At 41.6% G+C, this 16,952-nt stretch overlaps 1 protein-coding gene across 1 annotated transcript in view; it reads right to left on the bottom strand.

Moving 5' to 3' along the window:
- Positions 1-16,952, bottom strand: part of sntb2 (syntrophin, beta 2) — a 34,681-nt gene that overhangs the window by 5,717 nt on the left and 12,012 nt on the right. The window contains 4 exon segments of the mRNA XM_003439565.5: positions 2,845-3,041; positions 4,397-4,539; positions 6,782-6,992; positions 10,814-11,036. Coding sequence (XP_003439613.3) covers positions 2,845-3,041; positions 4,397-4,539; positions 6,782-6,992; positions 10,814-11,036 — 774 coding nt within the window.

Genomic DNA, 16,952 nt, shown 5'->3' with positions numbered 1-16,952 from the left:
ATTTAAGGAAAATACAAAGTGATAAACAACTGAAATTGATTTGTTTACACATAAATGAACGTCAAGCTTTTGTATCAAACAGAGTATGAATTCAGACTTATTATTGTAACAAATTCACTCTTACAATAACAGTGCTGATTAACAGTTGCAGTCCAAAGACAAGTGTGTGTTTTATATAAAAATCCAGGCTGCCTGCCGCAGCGTGACTGTGAGGTCATCTGATCCGAAAGCATTTCCATGTGCATTACTGTAACCTGAATGGGCCAAATGTTCCTGCACAACTGTGTGTTTGTGTAGCAGCGGGACAGGGAAGGAGAATAGGGGAAAAAAAAAGGCTGAGGCTTTCCAGTGCTGTTCCGGCAGCCAACTATTGTTCTGCACAGAGTGGAAACATTCCCCTTTGCTGCCTCCCATTTCTGCCTTTCCTACACAGAGCTGCTCTTTCTGAGCGGTGGCACAATGTTGTGAGCCAGCTGCTGTCAGAAGCTTCCTGTCACAGTCCAAAGTACACAGGCCTATAGACAGGAAATATTTTATCTCTTTATTCTATTGCTCTTCTACAAGTGGCACAGACGGTTTAGTTCACTGACTAATATTTCTCGATTTCCACTTAACATTTACTTGGAAGGAGGCAAAGGTGAACCCACATCCTCTAGTTCAAGGTCTGCTTACAACACGCCTCTGCTAACATGTGTGTACTAACACACCAACACAGTGCACACACACATCGAAACACGTACACATGCCACAGGGACGTAATCCACTGTGTGGTGCTTTTGAAGGTGTTTGCACAGCATAATAAAGTGTCTCCTGTGGGCATAAAACCATCAACCTATTGTAAACTTGGAATAAGATACACTGTCAGATTTACACACACATCGGACACTTGAGTAGATGCTCTTTTGTTTTAACCTCCTAGGACCTGGCGTCCACATATGGGGACATCACATTTTGGGTTGTCTAGATAAGCGGTCCCCAACCACCAGGCCACGGACCTGTCCGTGAGCTGTTTGGTACCGGGCCGCGAGAGTTGAGGCTCGGGTATGAAATTTATGGTTTTCAGGGTTTTTTAAATCGTTATTTTTTTTATCGTTAACTCTGTTTCCCTGGGTCTTTTCCCGTGTGTAATGATAAATCTTCCTTTTTCTGGTACCGGTACTGGTTTTATTTTGTTGTATTTATCCGCGACACCTTAAAGGCCGGTCAGTGAAAATATGGTCGGACATAAACCGGTCCGTGGAGCAAAAAAGGTTGGGGACCGCTGTTCTAGACCACACTACTAAGTTTTGCTCTTTCAAATGAGCCATATTGCTCAAAGGGGTGCAATTGTTGTTTCTCATTTTGTTTTTGTACTCAGGAAAAATGCTGCTGTGTTCAGACACCAAATAAAGAGTTTTGCACATCAATACTCAATTTTGACTTTATAGTATTCTAATGAACACTATAAAGTCAAAATAGCAAAGGGAAATTAAAAATGCATGCCATGAAAGAGTTCGGGTTTTAGGGGGTTAAGAACTCAGAGATTTTGGTCCATATTGACTTGACACCATCACAATAGCATGACATGTGGAGGTCTCGCCATATCACTTATAGAGGTAATCCTGAGTACAGTGAACTCACTGTCTGTTCAGGAAACCAATTTGAGATGATTTGAGCTTTGTGACATGGAGCATTATTAACAAATGTCGGTAGGCTGTGGTGTTCAAACAATGCTCAGTTGAAACTCAGAGGCCCAAAGCGTGCCAAGGAAGTATCCCCCACACTGTTTCACCACCACCAGCCTGATATGTTGATACAAGCCAGGATGGATCCATGCGTTCATGTTGTTAACACAAAATTCTGACCCTACCATCTGAATTTTGCAGCAGAAATCGAGGTTCATCAGACCAGGTGGCGGTTTTTCAGGCTTCCATTGTCCAGTTTTGGTGAGCTCATGAGAGTTATAGCCTCAGCTTCCTGTTCTTATGGGACCCGGGTGCCACTCCTGAGTGGGTTGTGTGGGAAAATTCCAGTTGATCAGCAGTTTCTCTCCCCCTTCTCCATTCTGATGCTCAGTTTGAACTTGAGCAGGTCTTGGCCATATCCACATGTCAAAATGACCTAAGCTGTGATGTACACTTGTACCTAAACAAAGTGGCCTATGATTTTTTCTGTAACCATTTAGGCTGACCATGCGGTAAACGAATCAGAAAGCCAAACTAATTTTAGTATTAGAGTATTTTCAGCAGAAAAAGACTTTATTGTCATTGTATTATGTTACACCTGTTACAGAAACCTTACGGCAGTGCATCACCTGTTATTTATCAGCCATTGCGTGCTAGCAGAGTTAGCCTTTAAAGCTGCAGATACTGCTAGTACACCTCACCTCAGATACCTCTGTTAGTACTTTATCGTGTGGCAGTCTCTTTCTGCTACGTGCTAAGATGGTGGCTGCAGGTTCACACTTATCTTAATGCCAGTTATGAGGACACATTTAGGTTTCCATGAAGCACTTAATTCAGCTGCACTTGAAACTGTGAGCTAATTATTTAAAATAGCAAGTGGATGTTAAAAAAAAAGAAAAAGCAGGCAATGCAGAACACAAATTTACTCAGACCCTAAAACTGCTTATGCTCACAGTTTGACACTTCTAATTGATTTCAATTTGCAAAATAAACGAAAAATGCATAAAAAGTTAATTTATTCACTGAAACTGTGGCCCACACTGGACTTCTACTATACTCTGGTGGACAGGATTACCGTCTTCCAAGTCTGGTGTGGGCCACAGTTTCTGAGTTTGGTTTGATGTGTTTTCAGCTTTGTTTATGATCTCCAAACTAAAGACTATAAATGACACCCACTCACCAATGGAGACTTCTTTGATGATCTCAGCGGCCGTGTGCGTCCCCTGCACGAGGGCTCGTGTCCATGATGACAGATCCCAGTGGGTCTCCACTCGGAAGATGTGGGACTCGATGCCCCGGCCCGTTCCAGTCCGAGTGGCAAACACCAGGTCTGAACCCTGGGCGGGAGAACTGCGGGCGCTGCCTGAGTGAACCAGTCTGGGGAGACATGACGATACAGGCAAAGATAGCATTGTCAAAGACAGAAAGACACAGAGGAGGGTTCACTTGACTTCCCCATAACCCAAACTACATATTTAATGATTCTCCAACTCATCGCTGTGCTATATTCTTCTTCTTCTGGTCAACATGTGGAAACCACAATATCTGTAATGCTGCATGAGCATGCAAAAACCTTCAGCTTATCTCCCAGCATTGTCAGGCCTGTGTTTGTCCGTTTAACACAACTAAATGCAGCATTAACGTCATTGCGTTGCAGTTCTTCATTATAAAGAAAAAAAGCATAATGCATTCTGCTGTAATCACAATCAAAGATAATTCTGGTTTCTTCCACCCTGCCGTTCTTTCAGTTAACGTATCTATGATGCTTCTGTGGGTCACTGCCCCCTCCCATCAGTAGAGATTTGGAAAAAATTAGTTGCTGCTGTTGAGATGAGTTCCTCTGATGCCGGCGACTATAAATTTCCAGGTACTTACCACAAAAATTACAGCTCGTCAGCAGTTCCAGGAAAGTTTCTTTTGACACTCAGCTGATCTGCTGTTGAATATTTACTCACACTCAGGCTCAAAGGCCGACAGTTCTCATTTTTAGCAAAAGCAGAAACATCTGCACCATGAAAGTGAAAATGAAACCCACTTTATGAATACAGACCCAGTCCTGAAAATGTTGAGACGCTGTGTAACATGTAATTTACAAACAGAATGTACGGACCTTTAACCTCCTAAGACCCGAAGTCTTTCACGGCATGCACTTTCAATTTCTCTTTGCTATTTGGGCTGATTAGGACCTCATGAATTAAAAACTTTTCACCAGATTTCTGTTTCTAACAAAGAAAAAAAAAGAAAAAAGAAAAAAAGGAGATCCACATATGAGGACATTCGTTTTAAATTTCAATAAAACAGTGGCCGTATAACCGCCTCGTAAGTGGATATCGGGCCCTTGTAGAGCAAAATTGAGTGTTTTGGTCTAGACAACCCAAAATGTGATGTCCACATGTGTGGACGCCAGGTGCTAGGAGGTTAAATATCATAAATATTTCACAATATCAACTCTTCAAACTGAGAAATGTACCATTTAAGAAAAACAAATAAATCCATTTTAAACTTCATAGCATAAACATGTCTCAAAAAATTTGAGTTCAGCAGCCAGACACTTTTTAAAAACTAATTTTATAAAAGCTCTTTTTTAAGGATTCAAGACCTTTTAAGGATTCAAGACTTTTAAAGACCTTCAGCATCTGATAAAATATGACAACAGAAAAAAATGTCACAAAACTGAAAATCTGTCAGGAAAGATGTGAATATAGACTGAATGTCACTGCTGGCGTGTTTACCTGGTAGCGAGCAGCGGGTGTGTGAGCACAGGCATGGACCAGGACTCTCGGCTCCACGGCACCGATTCAAATAGCAGGATGTCCTTCTCGGTCAGCGCCATGACCACTGGTCTATACTGCTGGCGTCCACCTTCCAGCTGGACCTGAAGAAGAAGAACGAGTAGAGATGGTAGAGCTGACATTTTTTGTTTTTCACTTCCACTGACTTTTCTCTAATCCTGCTGCTTACACAGGTATGCGTGTACAGATTACAAAATAAAGCAGGCTTTGGTTGATAACTGTTAATCATGTTAATTATAAAGGGAGAAAAGTTTTAATGATGTTTCTGTAGATAAAAATCTGGCAAATTAGATCAATTACACCAGTCAGGGTTCAAATCAGGAACCTCTTGCTGTGAGGCAACAGTGCTACAGCCGTTACATCACCGTGGTGCCGTAAAGAAGATCAGGGGTGTAGCCTGACAGGATATGGATGCTGTGATGCAGTTTACTAACGTATTGATGCAGTTTTTACAGAGTACAGGTGTAGCAGAGGAGTTAAGCAGGTCATCGTGACAAGCTGACCTGATTTTTCTTCTAGCCGCGTGGTAAAAATAGGGCAATGTGTTCATCTGAGTCATTACTGCGAGACTGGAGTTTTTTCAGTGAAAAGCAACGACACCAAAACACAGAGTGTGTCTGCGGTGAAGAGGTGGGCTCTGCAGGATATAACGTAACACAAGGGAAACTTCTATCTGTGCTTCCTGTTCCAGCCAGGTCAAAATATACAGAACTAGACACTTCAAAGTGAAGTCATTGTTCCTGTGTGCGATAAAAGTATAGCCCTGCTTTCAGGGGCCACGTGGAGAGGTTAGGACTGAGGCTAATTAAAGAAAACACGCTCTTCCTGTGGCTGCTTCACGTACAGAAGTGCCAGCCTCCACGTCTGAGCGTCAGGTTTGTTTAGTGACATACGAGCAACAAAAAAACCACAGATGCAATTTCCTCTTGAGGGCAGCTTGTGCTTCAACTCTATTCATCAGTACTGAAAATACACTGGATTTCCACTTTCTACCATGTAGACATGCATGTAATGAATACATGCATGTTTCAGTTAGATTGGTTATTTCCACAATTTAAATTACATTTTTTATGCTTGCACACAAAGTCCTGAATCCTTTTAAGACTTCACAGCATAATGTTACACCTGTGGAGCACTTTGCTTGTAGGATGCAGGCTTATTTGGAATTTCTAGAGTTTCTAAACGTAGAATAGTAGGCAGAGCCTTCAGCTATTAGGTACCTCTTTTGAGGATCCAGCTCCCAGTTTGGATTTAGGAGACAGGCACCCTCTCTGGATGATTTCTTTTTGGATAAATCTTCTAGTTTGGACTGGTTCTTGTCACCCTGAACGACCCCTTTAGCTATGCTAACATAGCTTCCCACTGCAGGGGACTTCCCATCATACAATGGGGACGATCGTGGCCCAAGAGTTCCGATTACAAGGTGTTCGCCTTGTAATTGGAAGGTTGCCGGTTTGAGCCCCGGCTTGGACAGTCTCGGTCGTTGTGTCCTTGGGCAAGACACTTCACCCGTTGCCTACTGGTGGTGGTCAGAGGGCCCGGTGGCACCAGTGTCCGGCAGCCTCGCCTCTGTCAGTGCGCCCCAGGGCGGCTGTGGCTACAATGTAGCTTGCCATCACCAGTGTGTGAATGTGTGTGTGAATGGGTGGATGACTGGTTGTGTAAAGCGCTTTGGGGTCCTTAGGGACTAGTGAAAGCGCTATATAAGTACAGGCCATTTACCATTTACAATGAGCACCTCTTCTTCTTTACATGCCTCTATCGTCTACCCTCTCATGCAGTCTGTGTTTTGTGCATTCGCTGTATGTTCTTCTGTTTTTTTATAAGGGCCTTTACTTACAATACAAAGTGCATAGAGATGAATCTGTGTTTACACTGGGTCTCCTTAAGCTTTGATGCAATTTTGCTGCTGGATACAAAAATATCCCAGGAAAACTAAGGCTCGGGTGACAGTGTATTTTTTCCCCCCGACACAGTGGTCTTTGGTAGCTTTTCGCAGCTATCTAAAAGGTGGGTGGTGAAACAGTCGGGGGTAACTATGGAAATTCTGTCCTGCTAAAGAGCCACGCTGCTGCACAGAGGGCAAAAAGAGAGGGTGATAGAAAGTGAAAGTAAAGCCTCAGTAGAGACAGAGCAAGAGAGGGTTCAAAACAAACAGTTCATCCACTAGGCAACAAAACCTGGCAACCAAAACTTTTTCCCTGCTTGTTTTCCAGCTCAAAGTCATCTGGTCATGTGTGTCGTTGTTTTGGGTTTTTTTGTCTTTTTTAAATGTAGTAACTCCCAAAGTTTCACATGTACAGTACAGCATGCAGGTAAAAATACCTGTTCAGCCAGCCAGCCGATGTGTTTGAGATGGGGGTGTGTGGAGGCTGAGGTTGAGGCCCCCAGGTAGGCGTTGATGTGAGCCAAGGTCTGTGGCAGCAGGGCGGCAATGTTGGTGTGGATGGCAGTGAACCAGGTGTTGGCGGTGGGGCCGTCTTTACATCGCAGGACCACCGTGTGCTGGCCGTCTGGGGAATGGAGCTCCAACAGCCTGGATGAGAGAAAAGGGAATTATCAACTAGATTAGACTTCAATAATTATGATAACAATTACAGGTCATTTTCTTTAAAATTACCTAACAATGAGCCCTAAAAGAACAGAACCCTCCTGTGCAGTTTGGAAATGGAGAAAGTGATGGTAGCCACTAAAACCAAGTACCTTCTAGTGGGTTATTCATGATGAAGTTAAATCTAATTTCCTCAGTAAATAATCATTTAACTGCTGCATGCTGCAGTTTAAAGCTTTTAACTGCAGCTGACATTCCTTAGTTTTGTGTTTCAGGCTGATGATTCAGAAATCCAGCTCACTCCACGCTATAAAATTCCACCCACTCAGCAGTTATATTCACAAACACGCTTTAATCGATTCCTGCAGACCCGATTTGCAAAAGAGCGACTCGCTGTTTATCTGAGCAACAATTAGGATTTGCATCATCTTTATGGAAACTAACTGTTAAAACTCAGATTATAATTCTTCCCCCTGTATGTTTGCCTGCTAAGACCTTTGTGGCACAAATACTTGAAACTTAAAAAATAGTCTTGAACAGAAAAGCATAATGTGGCTGAAGGTGACAGATCAGCAGGAATCCCAGAGAATGAGTGCATCTCCATGCCATCCCCCATTGGTTGGGCAACTTCTCATAGCCTGCCCACAGCACCTCCACCACAGTTCCTCCTTTTCACACCTAATCAAAGGGATATCTGTTTTTGCTTTGTTCTTGCTGTTCTGTTTTTACTGCCACCAAATATAAATGACAAAAGATGAAGATAACAGTCCTCTTGTGGAAGATTGATATTGCTTGTGAATTTTACTTTTTTTAATGCTTTATTAACTTATTTTGGTGACTCCGTTTAGTGAAAGGTGATACTACATTAACCTCTAAAATCCTTTTGTAAACAATCAGCTATCATTGCTGTATCATTGCTAATACCCTTCAGTATTTGGTAACAGGTGCATATACCTCAGTGCCTCTTTTGTGTGCCATTTCCTCAGACCTGTGTGTCCTTCTGAAATATCAAACTAATCAAACTGATGCATAGGGATGGGTACCGGTATCCGGTGCCATGATGGCACCGGTTCTGACATAAACGGTAGTAAACAGACCGAAAAGCAGCGCACATTTCGGTGCTTTATTTTGGTGCTTTTTTTCCTGAGCTGTGATACACTTTAGATTCTAGCCAATCCTTTTATGTTTCCGAGGATAGTAGGCGGGGCCAGGTACGTACGTTCTTTTAGAGCAGAGCTACAGATTAAAAATGCCCAAGGCGAAGCGGTCAAAAGTCTGGCTGTACTTCATAGCAAAATATGCAAACTCAGCAGCCTGCAACAAGTGCTTTAAGGTGATAGTGTGATACTGTCAAAGGAGGTAACACCTCAAATCCGATGAAACACCTGGCGACGCATAGCGTTTTTTTTAAAAGCCGAAAAATGTGCCATATTTGATAGCTTGCTGAGAGACCTCACACCGAGCACATCTACTGCGGGTGTGGTGCCTGTTATCGGACCCGGAGTTAGCAACATCCACCAAAAACCCAAAGAGGAGAGTCCTGGCCCCTAGCCCTGCCAGTGTAGCAGAAATGATGACGGATGATGATGGCAGCAGCAGCAGCCGTTCTTCTCTGCGTGAGTAGCTTAATGTTGTTCGTGTGTAATTTACGTTGAGTAGGCTAACCACGTTATTACATTAATGCATGTAAGGTGAACTAGCAACATCATCATAGTTACATGCGGCTGTCTTCTTGTTTGATGGCAGATACTCCCTTCACCCTGGCCAAAAAGGCTAAAATGACCAAAGAAAAAGTGGAAAACAGTTAAACATGAGAAGTTTTTGGACAAAGTTTGTGTTTTTTCCATTGTTTAAGCACTGCTTCCAGCCAAGAGTGATACCATATATGCCCCATAGCTGCAGAAAAGGGTAACATTGTTATCTTTTTACAAAAAAACAGCTGAACATGAGAGGTTTTTGGACCAATTTTGTGTTCTCCATTCTTTAAGCACCGGTTTGAGCACCGTTTAAGCACCGGCACCATTTCAAAAGTACCAGTTTGGCACCGGTATCGGATAAAACCTAAACGATACCCATCCCTACTGATGCAGCACTTGTTGTGTTACACTATGGAACTGTAGTGGTAGAGCTTTATAGAACTGCCTCGATAACATCAGTGTGAGTGACTCCTTGTGGTTTTACTTTGGCAGTTTTCAGATCTCACTCTGACCTGGTGACGCGGCCAAGAAGGCTCATTGTGTTTCAAATTTCTCCCAAGTGTCTGTTATCCAAATAGCCAGACGTTTTTCATTCGCCCTGCAGATTTGCAGCTGTAACCGGCTGAATCTGGGCATGTTTTTTAAGGTGGAATTTTCAAACTATAACCCACCGGCTTAAAGGGAATAGGCCTTTTCTGCAGGCGCTGCTTTACATGGACCTTTTTCACCATTCTCCTATTTATTACTTGCTAAACACAGAGAAACATTTGTACTTCTGCATTCTTTCTTGGACAATTAGGAGAGTCCATCACTTGATTTGTCTCATTTTATTTAGCTAATTTTGTGGAATTAAACTCTGGTAATAATTATTATTGTAATTGCTAAACAACACTGGGGAATAGTCTCTCCTCAGTTTTTGTTGCGTTGCACTAGAGAGACACGGGAGATTCTCATCAGTATGAATAGTGAATGCAGCGACACAGAGACCTGGCACTATACGGTGGAAGCTAAGTCATGCAGAACAAACAGCCAATGTGCAAGTCTCGTTCCCATGTCCGAGAACTTTCTGAACTAACGAGCTATCCCAGAGCCCATGCTGAACTAGCTGCACACTGCAGGACGTGTACCCATATATAATGACAAACCTCATCCCCAAGTGTTGATGTCAAACATGAAGTTGGGCAGCCAGAATTGGCCCATCAAAGACTAAATTCTGGACTTTTAACTCATTAATTTTACAGCTTTTCTTACTGATAAAGACCTCCCCCATTGCCAACCATACTTTATGTGAATTAAATAAAACTGTTTATAATTACAGGACAGCTATGAGAACTACTTCTGTAAATTTTACACATTGATTTCTTACAATTCAGTAGATGCAGTAAAAAGTGCCCGGGGTGGGGCACTGCATGCACGCATTTATTGGCGGCTTCTAGTTTTTAAACTTGCCCAACCTGACTCAACAATGGCCTTATTACATGGAACAGCCCTGTGTTAGCATTAGCTCAGCCAAAACTGCAGGTTCATACTGGGCTCTGTGATCAAGTCTTTGTAGGGCGACATAAACAAACAAACATAAAAAGAAACTGCATCCACCTTTTTCTTTAGCAAATCCATAGTTAAAACTTTTCTTCACAACGAAAAACACATTTCTATTTGCAAACAGAGTAAAAAGCATTCGGAGACGCACGGAGCAGGTGGATGGAGGCCGCTGTGCTGAGAGCTGAGCTCCTTCTATAACCGTCTAAAGGAAATGCCCTCTGTTTGACATTAACCAGGCCAAGGAGCACAAAAAAGAAAAACAAAACTTGTTGGCCAGTGTTTGGAGCATTCTGTATATACACAGGTCTCCTTATTTGAAACTTTGGCCATGTTTGGTGAAAGCATTCACAGCTGTTGATATATACTAAGGAAAAGCATTGCAGGCCCACTTGAATATTCACAAAGACACAGGAGTGTGTCTGTCATGCTTTTTATCCCTTATAAAACAAACATTCCAATCTAATGAACAGAGGTTAGGCGCTGAAAACGATTACACACCCAACCACACCCAACCTCCCACATACACAGGTATTTCCCTCCTACACACACACACACACACACACACACCTGTTCTCCAGATCTGGCATGGTGAGGTTTCTACAGATGAAGCACATCTTCAGACTGATGACCTTTCTGTCTTTGGATGAGGAGGAGCTGCTGCTGTGTTTGGGTGACCCTGAGTCATCGCTGCCGCTGTAGCTGGGTGACTGTGGGCGGACGCCGTCCCACGGCAGGTCGGCCACCAGGGACGGCTTCTTGAACAGTGGAGAAACCTCACGGATGTACTTCACTGTGGAGTAACGATAGAAGAAGCACATCAACCGATGAGTTTGTTTCTATTTCGTGTAGTTTTTATATTTTTTTTTAACCCTTTTATTAAATTATTTCAACATATATATATATATATATTTATGTTATCTAAGGTAGATTTAATTGTGCTATAAGTTTTATTTATTTAATATATTTTATTTACTTCATCTTTATCTTAGTGCACACTGTTGCACCATTAATCAAGAGAAAGTCAAATATATGAGGTGGACATTTACCCCTTCCTTTTCATCACGAATAAACCAATCATGTTGCTGCTTTTGAGAAGCTGAATGTAAAATAAGCTAAAATAAGACAGATGTGGTTGCGATATTTGGAGTGGCCATCTTTAAACCAAACCATAAGGAATCTCTGGCATGTTTTCTGAAAGAAGTCAGCTTTTAATCTGCTTCTGAAAACACTTTTGGGGCCAGTTATGTTTGAACCTTTTAAACACGCGTGGAGAGCACTTCTTTCAGCCTCAGGTTTGGTCCTGTATTTATCCAACCTGATGTTTGAACATACTCGATTACCTAATAAATCATATTTTGGCCAAGAACCCAGAGGCTGTCTTTATTCTTTAAAGTGGTCTCCTGTGTGAAATTATCTTAGAAAAACAGGACTTGACTCGGCTGTACGGCCTCGAGCTCGGCTGTTTGTAATAAAAATCACTTTTACTCTGATGTGATGGATTCACTTTCCAAATTTGGACTTTTGCCGCCTTCTCACCCCCACCTTGCCTTCACTTATTCTTCTTCTGTTTTATCCTCCTGTGCGAATCAACACTACATTTGCTCCGTGTTCAGTCCTGTGCATGCTCTCGTAGTCCATTTGTGTGCAAAATAAGTGAATATGGGAGCTAAAAGAGAGAGTCTGGGTACGTGTGTATGTTGGACAATGAGTCGGTCTGCTCTGCATGAAACCTGAGACGAGGCTCTCGAGAGGTGAGGTCATTCTTGAATGTAGACCAGGATATTAGGATTGTGAAGGTATGCATGCACAAGAGAGAACTACAACGGCTCAAGAGAATGTAAATTCCAATGGCTCAAAATTATGAACTGAGGTCTGAATAAATATTCATGACAGCTTTAATACTTGAACAGTACACACTGACAGTGAGAAGCTGGAAAACCTATTTAGCAATCGTCTAAGAAAGTCATCCAAAGATTTAAGCTATGTACATGAGTCAGATTTTTAGGAAATGTAAAGAGTAATCAGCTGACTTGGTTATCTAAAAGTATAAACTGCTAAAAGATACGGGTAGCAAAAAAATTAAAATCTAAAAGAAACTGAAAGAGAAAACGAGCAGCAAAAACTGTATGACAGATATTTAAATAAGCTGGCTAAAATAATGGATGTGGAAGCTTTCTACAAATAAAAGCATTTAAATGTTGAAGAATAAACACAAAAGACCTTAAATAATAACAGTTATGCAGTTTGACTGCAGATTAAAAAAAACAATACATGACTGAAATTTATGGATGCATTATGAAAAAGTTGATAGTAATGAATAAGTACTTAAATATTCAAGAAAAAGCTCAAAGTTGTGTATAAATAATCATTAAAGTGGTTGTTTCAGTTGTTCTGGTTGTCTGGCTGAAATGTCCAGCTTCTCTCACTGTTTTTGTAAACTAAATAAATACATAAATAAATAAAACAACAACACAGATATTATCTTGCAGTGTCAGTGAAACAGACACTGCATGTTGGAGAGTGGTGGGGTACCGGAAGCTTGAAGGTGGGAAACCACTAGAGTGCCTGTCTGTGACCCTGAATCACTCAGTGAGATACAGATTGACTGATATGTAGGTGCAAAGCATGCTGCACGGTGACTGTGTACATTACACGTATGAGTCAGAGGGAAGGGTGGAGTGGGGAGTAATGCTAAGGCAAGAGCAAAGACCAACCATCTTAACCACACCACCCACACCAACACGGTCTGGGGCCATTTCTGCAAACCTAAGTGGTTTGGAGTAAGTAGGGGAGTGTGAAAGCATTCCTGAATGCCAGTGTTTATGTGTGAGAGTTCTAGAGAAATGCATGTCTCTGCTACAAAGCCCCACTCTCACACTAATAATCAGATTTGGTGCAGAGATGTTCAGCCAAGATATTTTCCGTCAGCAGACCCTGGTCTCTTTGTGGTTCTGCATGTTTATGTCTCTGCATGCGAACATCTCACTGTGGATCACCGGGCTGTGATTATCTGTGTGAACGTCTCTGTTTGTTAACAGCAACTTAATTTCTTGTAATAGACGGGTATAAATATACAATGGTAACAAATGTCAAACAGGAACACTAATCCCCAGAAACCTGGCGGGGACATAAAATAAAGGGGGCAGATACTCGTCCACAGCAAATTAACTCCTCAAATCATTGTAGAGTTAAGTAATTAACAGTTCAGCACTAGTATTTGTACAGTTGTTTGGAGGATTTGCCAGCAATCGAGAGGAATTCAAGACAAGAACCTGAGAAGATTCACCACAACATGTGAAGAAATACAAGAAATAACAACTATATCACTAAGGCTGTCTTCATTTCCATTTTTTAAAATCACAAAATGCACAACTTCTGTTTGGGTTCTGCATTAGCAAAAAAAATAAAAATAAAAACGTAAGCCTCTGAGGTCCCAGAGTGAGGAGAGAGTGGAGCAGATTGGCTGTAGCATTCATGTGAGTGCAGTAATCAGAGCCGAGCCTGAAGGTGACATACTCCGTTTACTGGTTCATCTATGTTCCTACCTTCCCCCACAGCCATGAACTGTAGACAGTGACAGAAAGCATACAAGCTGTGGAAATTGGCTTTTTTTTGGAAAAGCGATAGGGTGCTGCTAGCGCAGTCATTTGGTAGCCTCTTCTCATCCACATCAAACGGAGCCAGTGGAGGAGTTTTGATCATCTAACCCCGATGCCTCCTGGAATTGTCCCAGGTAAGGCGTTTCAGGCATATCCAATAGAGAAAAGGCTCCAGGACATACCAGAGAGATTATGTCTCAGTCCAGAAGAGCTGGAGGTGGTGGATCTCTGTTTAGACTGCAGCCACCATGAATCAGGCTCACATAATCAACAAAGAATGGACTGGTGGAAACTACCTAAGCAACAAACAGCAAATATTCACATCCAGCTCCATTGATCTCTGTGACGGGAGGAGGAAAATCTTATAAGCCAAAGTCCCATCTCATCAATTAAATGGTGCTGCTTCTTCCTGCCAATGGAACTTGCACACCAACTCTTATTAATGATTTCACTCCAGACCAAAGCAGCAGGATGAATGCAGATTCAGCCAAACATGTCCAAACACACTTGGACGACATTTGATCAGAACACGCAGCAAAGCCACCAAAGAGCTTTTCATCCTGAACAGGTAGAATATCTTCAACTGTCCGAGTCAGTCGCGTCAACTCAACCTACCTGAACTGCAGGCTACACGTTGACCAGACGAGACCAGAACAAGTCGAGACCAGCGCATCTCAACTGTTCTTCAGATCAGTTCATTTCATTTATCAATATTTGTTTAAGGTACTGTAGACCAGTAGAAACTATTTTCCCTGTCAGTAATAAAAAATTTTGCTCTTGGCTTTTTAAACAAAGAAAACGGGGGACATGAAAGCAAATGTTTCTTTTGCAATATCAGAGTGTTTCACAATGATGTCTACTCTGTGTTAAAGGGTTTATCTTTACCTTCTCTATGCATGAGAACCGGCAAGGTTCACGTAATAGATCTGCACACTTCCTTTTCTTGAACTTCTAAATATTGGTCTTATCAGTGGATTTGACGTGTCTGATGGTCAGCTTATGAAAATCAGATACATTTTCCCTTATTATTAATTCATTTTTAAAGTTTTTATTTGTTTTCATGAACAAGAAGCAATAACAATTACTGATATCCTTGGTAAAAATCAGTGTATCAGACAGTCAGAGATTTCTAAGTATAAAATGTGGTTTGTAGTCTAAAGCCCCTTGAGTGTCCAGTAAGATTAGAAAAAGACTATATAAATGCTAATGCATAACATTAGGATAGCTTAACCCCAACGTTTTGTTCTGTCTTTAGCACAGCTTAAAAACAAAACAACAACAAAAAAAAAACATCAGAATCATTTTAGATGCAGAGTGTGTAATCTGCTTGAGGTCTCTTATCTTAAAAATCAGACCAGATTCTCATTCGTGTGTCTGTCCTCCTAACCTGTCCCTGCAGCTTGATAAAACTTCCACGAAATATAGACCTTTAATTTAAGCCACGCGATGCATAGAGCAGCAGTGCCCGGTGGATTCCTGGGGTAACGGTTGAAGCACTTAATGACATATGCCATATACATATTACATCTGTATATGTATGTGGCATTCCCATTCGGCAACGAATGATGTTGCTGATGGTGCGTAAGCAGAGATCTGGCAGACCGCTTGGTTTGTAATAGCTGGCACACACCCTGAAACCCGAACTCTCTACCCACAGGAACCTCACACAAAGATGGCAACGGCTACGGCCAAAATGCTTAGAAGACATAAATTACACAGAAGCTGAAAGGAAACTAAAATTTCTCAAACGACCAAAAATCAAAAACTAAATCAAGGGCCAAAATTCATACTTGAAGATAGTCCACGCTGACAGACTTCTTGTGTTGGGCATGGATCATTGGCCATAACAGAACAGGGTAGGATGGGATCGGATAACCAATGTTTTCAGGAATTTAATAAATTTTTTATATTGGAATAAAATTGGGAGTATCTGATACACTCTCAGACAGAAAAAAGGATCACAATTATAGCAACACAACTGAGATAGAACTATTATTATTCTCTTATGAACTAACAAATATAATAACAAGGTTGAAAAGTCCAGCCATACTTATGTTCCAGCTGCAACAAACCACTATATAGATAATAATAATACTTTTTGTCTTAATTAATCTGTACTTTTGTTTAATCCAAAAAAAGAGACATTAAGCCTCACATATTTTTCCAGAACCCAAGCCAACATCCTTAAAATGCTGGTTTTGACCAACCATCTCTCCCAAAGCCAAAGATATTCAGTTAAGCAGCAAATTCCCAAAATAGTTGTGGTTTAATTCTGTTTTGACTAATGGTTGCAGCTCTAATCTCCATGCACTTTTGAAATTAAAAAGAAAAACATGCAAATATTAAGGGATGAATAGATGACAATGGAATAGACCTGAAATCCTGATCTCCGTCTCCATTGTGTGTAATTAAGTTGTTGTCCGGCTGCAGTGAAGCTTGTGAATGCTCTGTTGTGTAATATGTTGGCACTGTGGGCCACTGTACATCTGCTTCTATTCAGTTTTCTTTTTGTGTGTCTGTGTGTGTGCGCGTGTGTTTGTGTGTTTGGCCGAAATGAAAGGCCTTGCAGCGGCTGCACTCTTTGATGTAGCCATAGAAATCAAATCCATCATGGCTGGATGTTGTCTCTGTTAAAAGCTGAGATGCCACAAACCCTACAAGCTTTACTTCTTGTGCCGTTTCCAGGTGCGGTGTCACCATGTTGTTACTCTTGGCTGTAGCCTATTGGAAAATACACATTTCTCTGAACTACTAATTATGCAATCCACTATACAGCTGAACATGAGGCATGACAACAGATTCAGAGATCTTTTGAGAGCTTTCTGCAGCACACTGTGTATGTGGAAGCTCAAGCATTACAAGTTCCGATAATGTTGTGTTGTAGATTATGGTGCATTTAGCAGGTCACTACAATATGCACGTGTCAGCCACCTCTGCAAGTCCAGTTACAAAATATCAAAATGGTGACTGCAAAAACGCTCAGCTCGAAGCTTCTGTGACTTCACTAACCGATGGGTGATGTCAGTGTGGCTACCTCCACCCCTCATATAGAGTCCATGGCCAAGACCAATTAAAGACCAGCAACTCCTAAATCAACGTTCCAAGTC

The sequence above is a fragment of the Oreochromis niloticus genome, linkage group LG7 (assembly GCF_001858045.2).
Source record: "Oreochromis niloticus isolate F11D_XX linkage group LG7, O_niloticus_UMD_NMBU, whole genome shotgun sequence".
NCBI classification, from domain to species: domain Eukaryota; kingdom Metazoa; phylum Chordata; class Actinopteri; order Cichliformes; family Cichlidae; genus Oreochromis; species Oreochromis niloticus.
The sequence above is the reverse complement of the archived record's forward strand: the minus strand, read 5'-3'. Positions and strand labels throughout refer to the sequence as shown.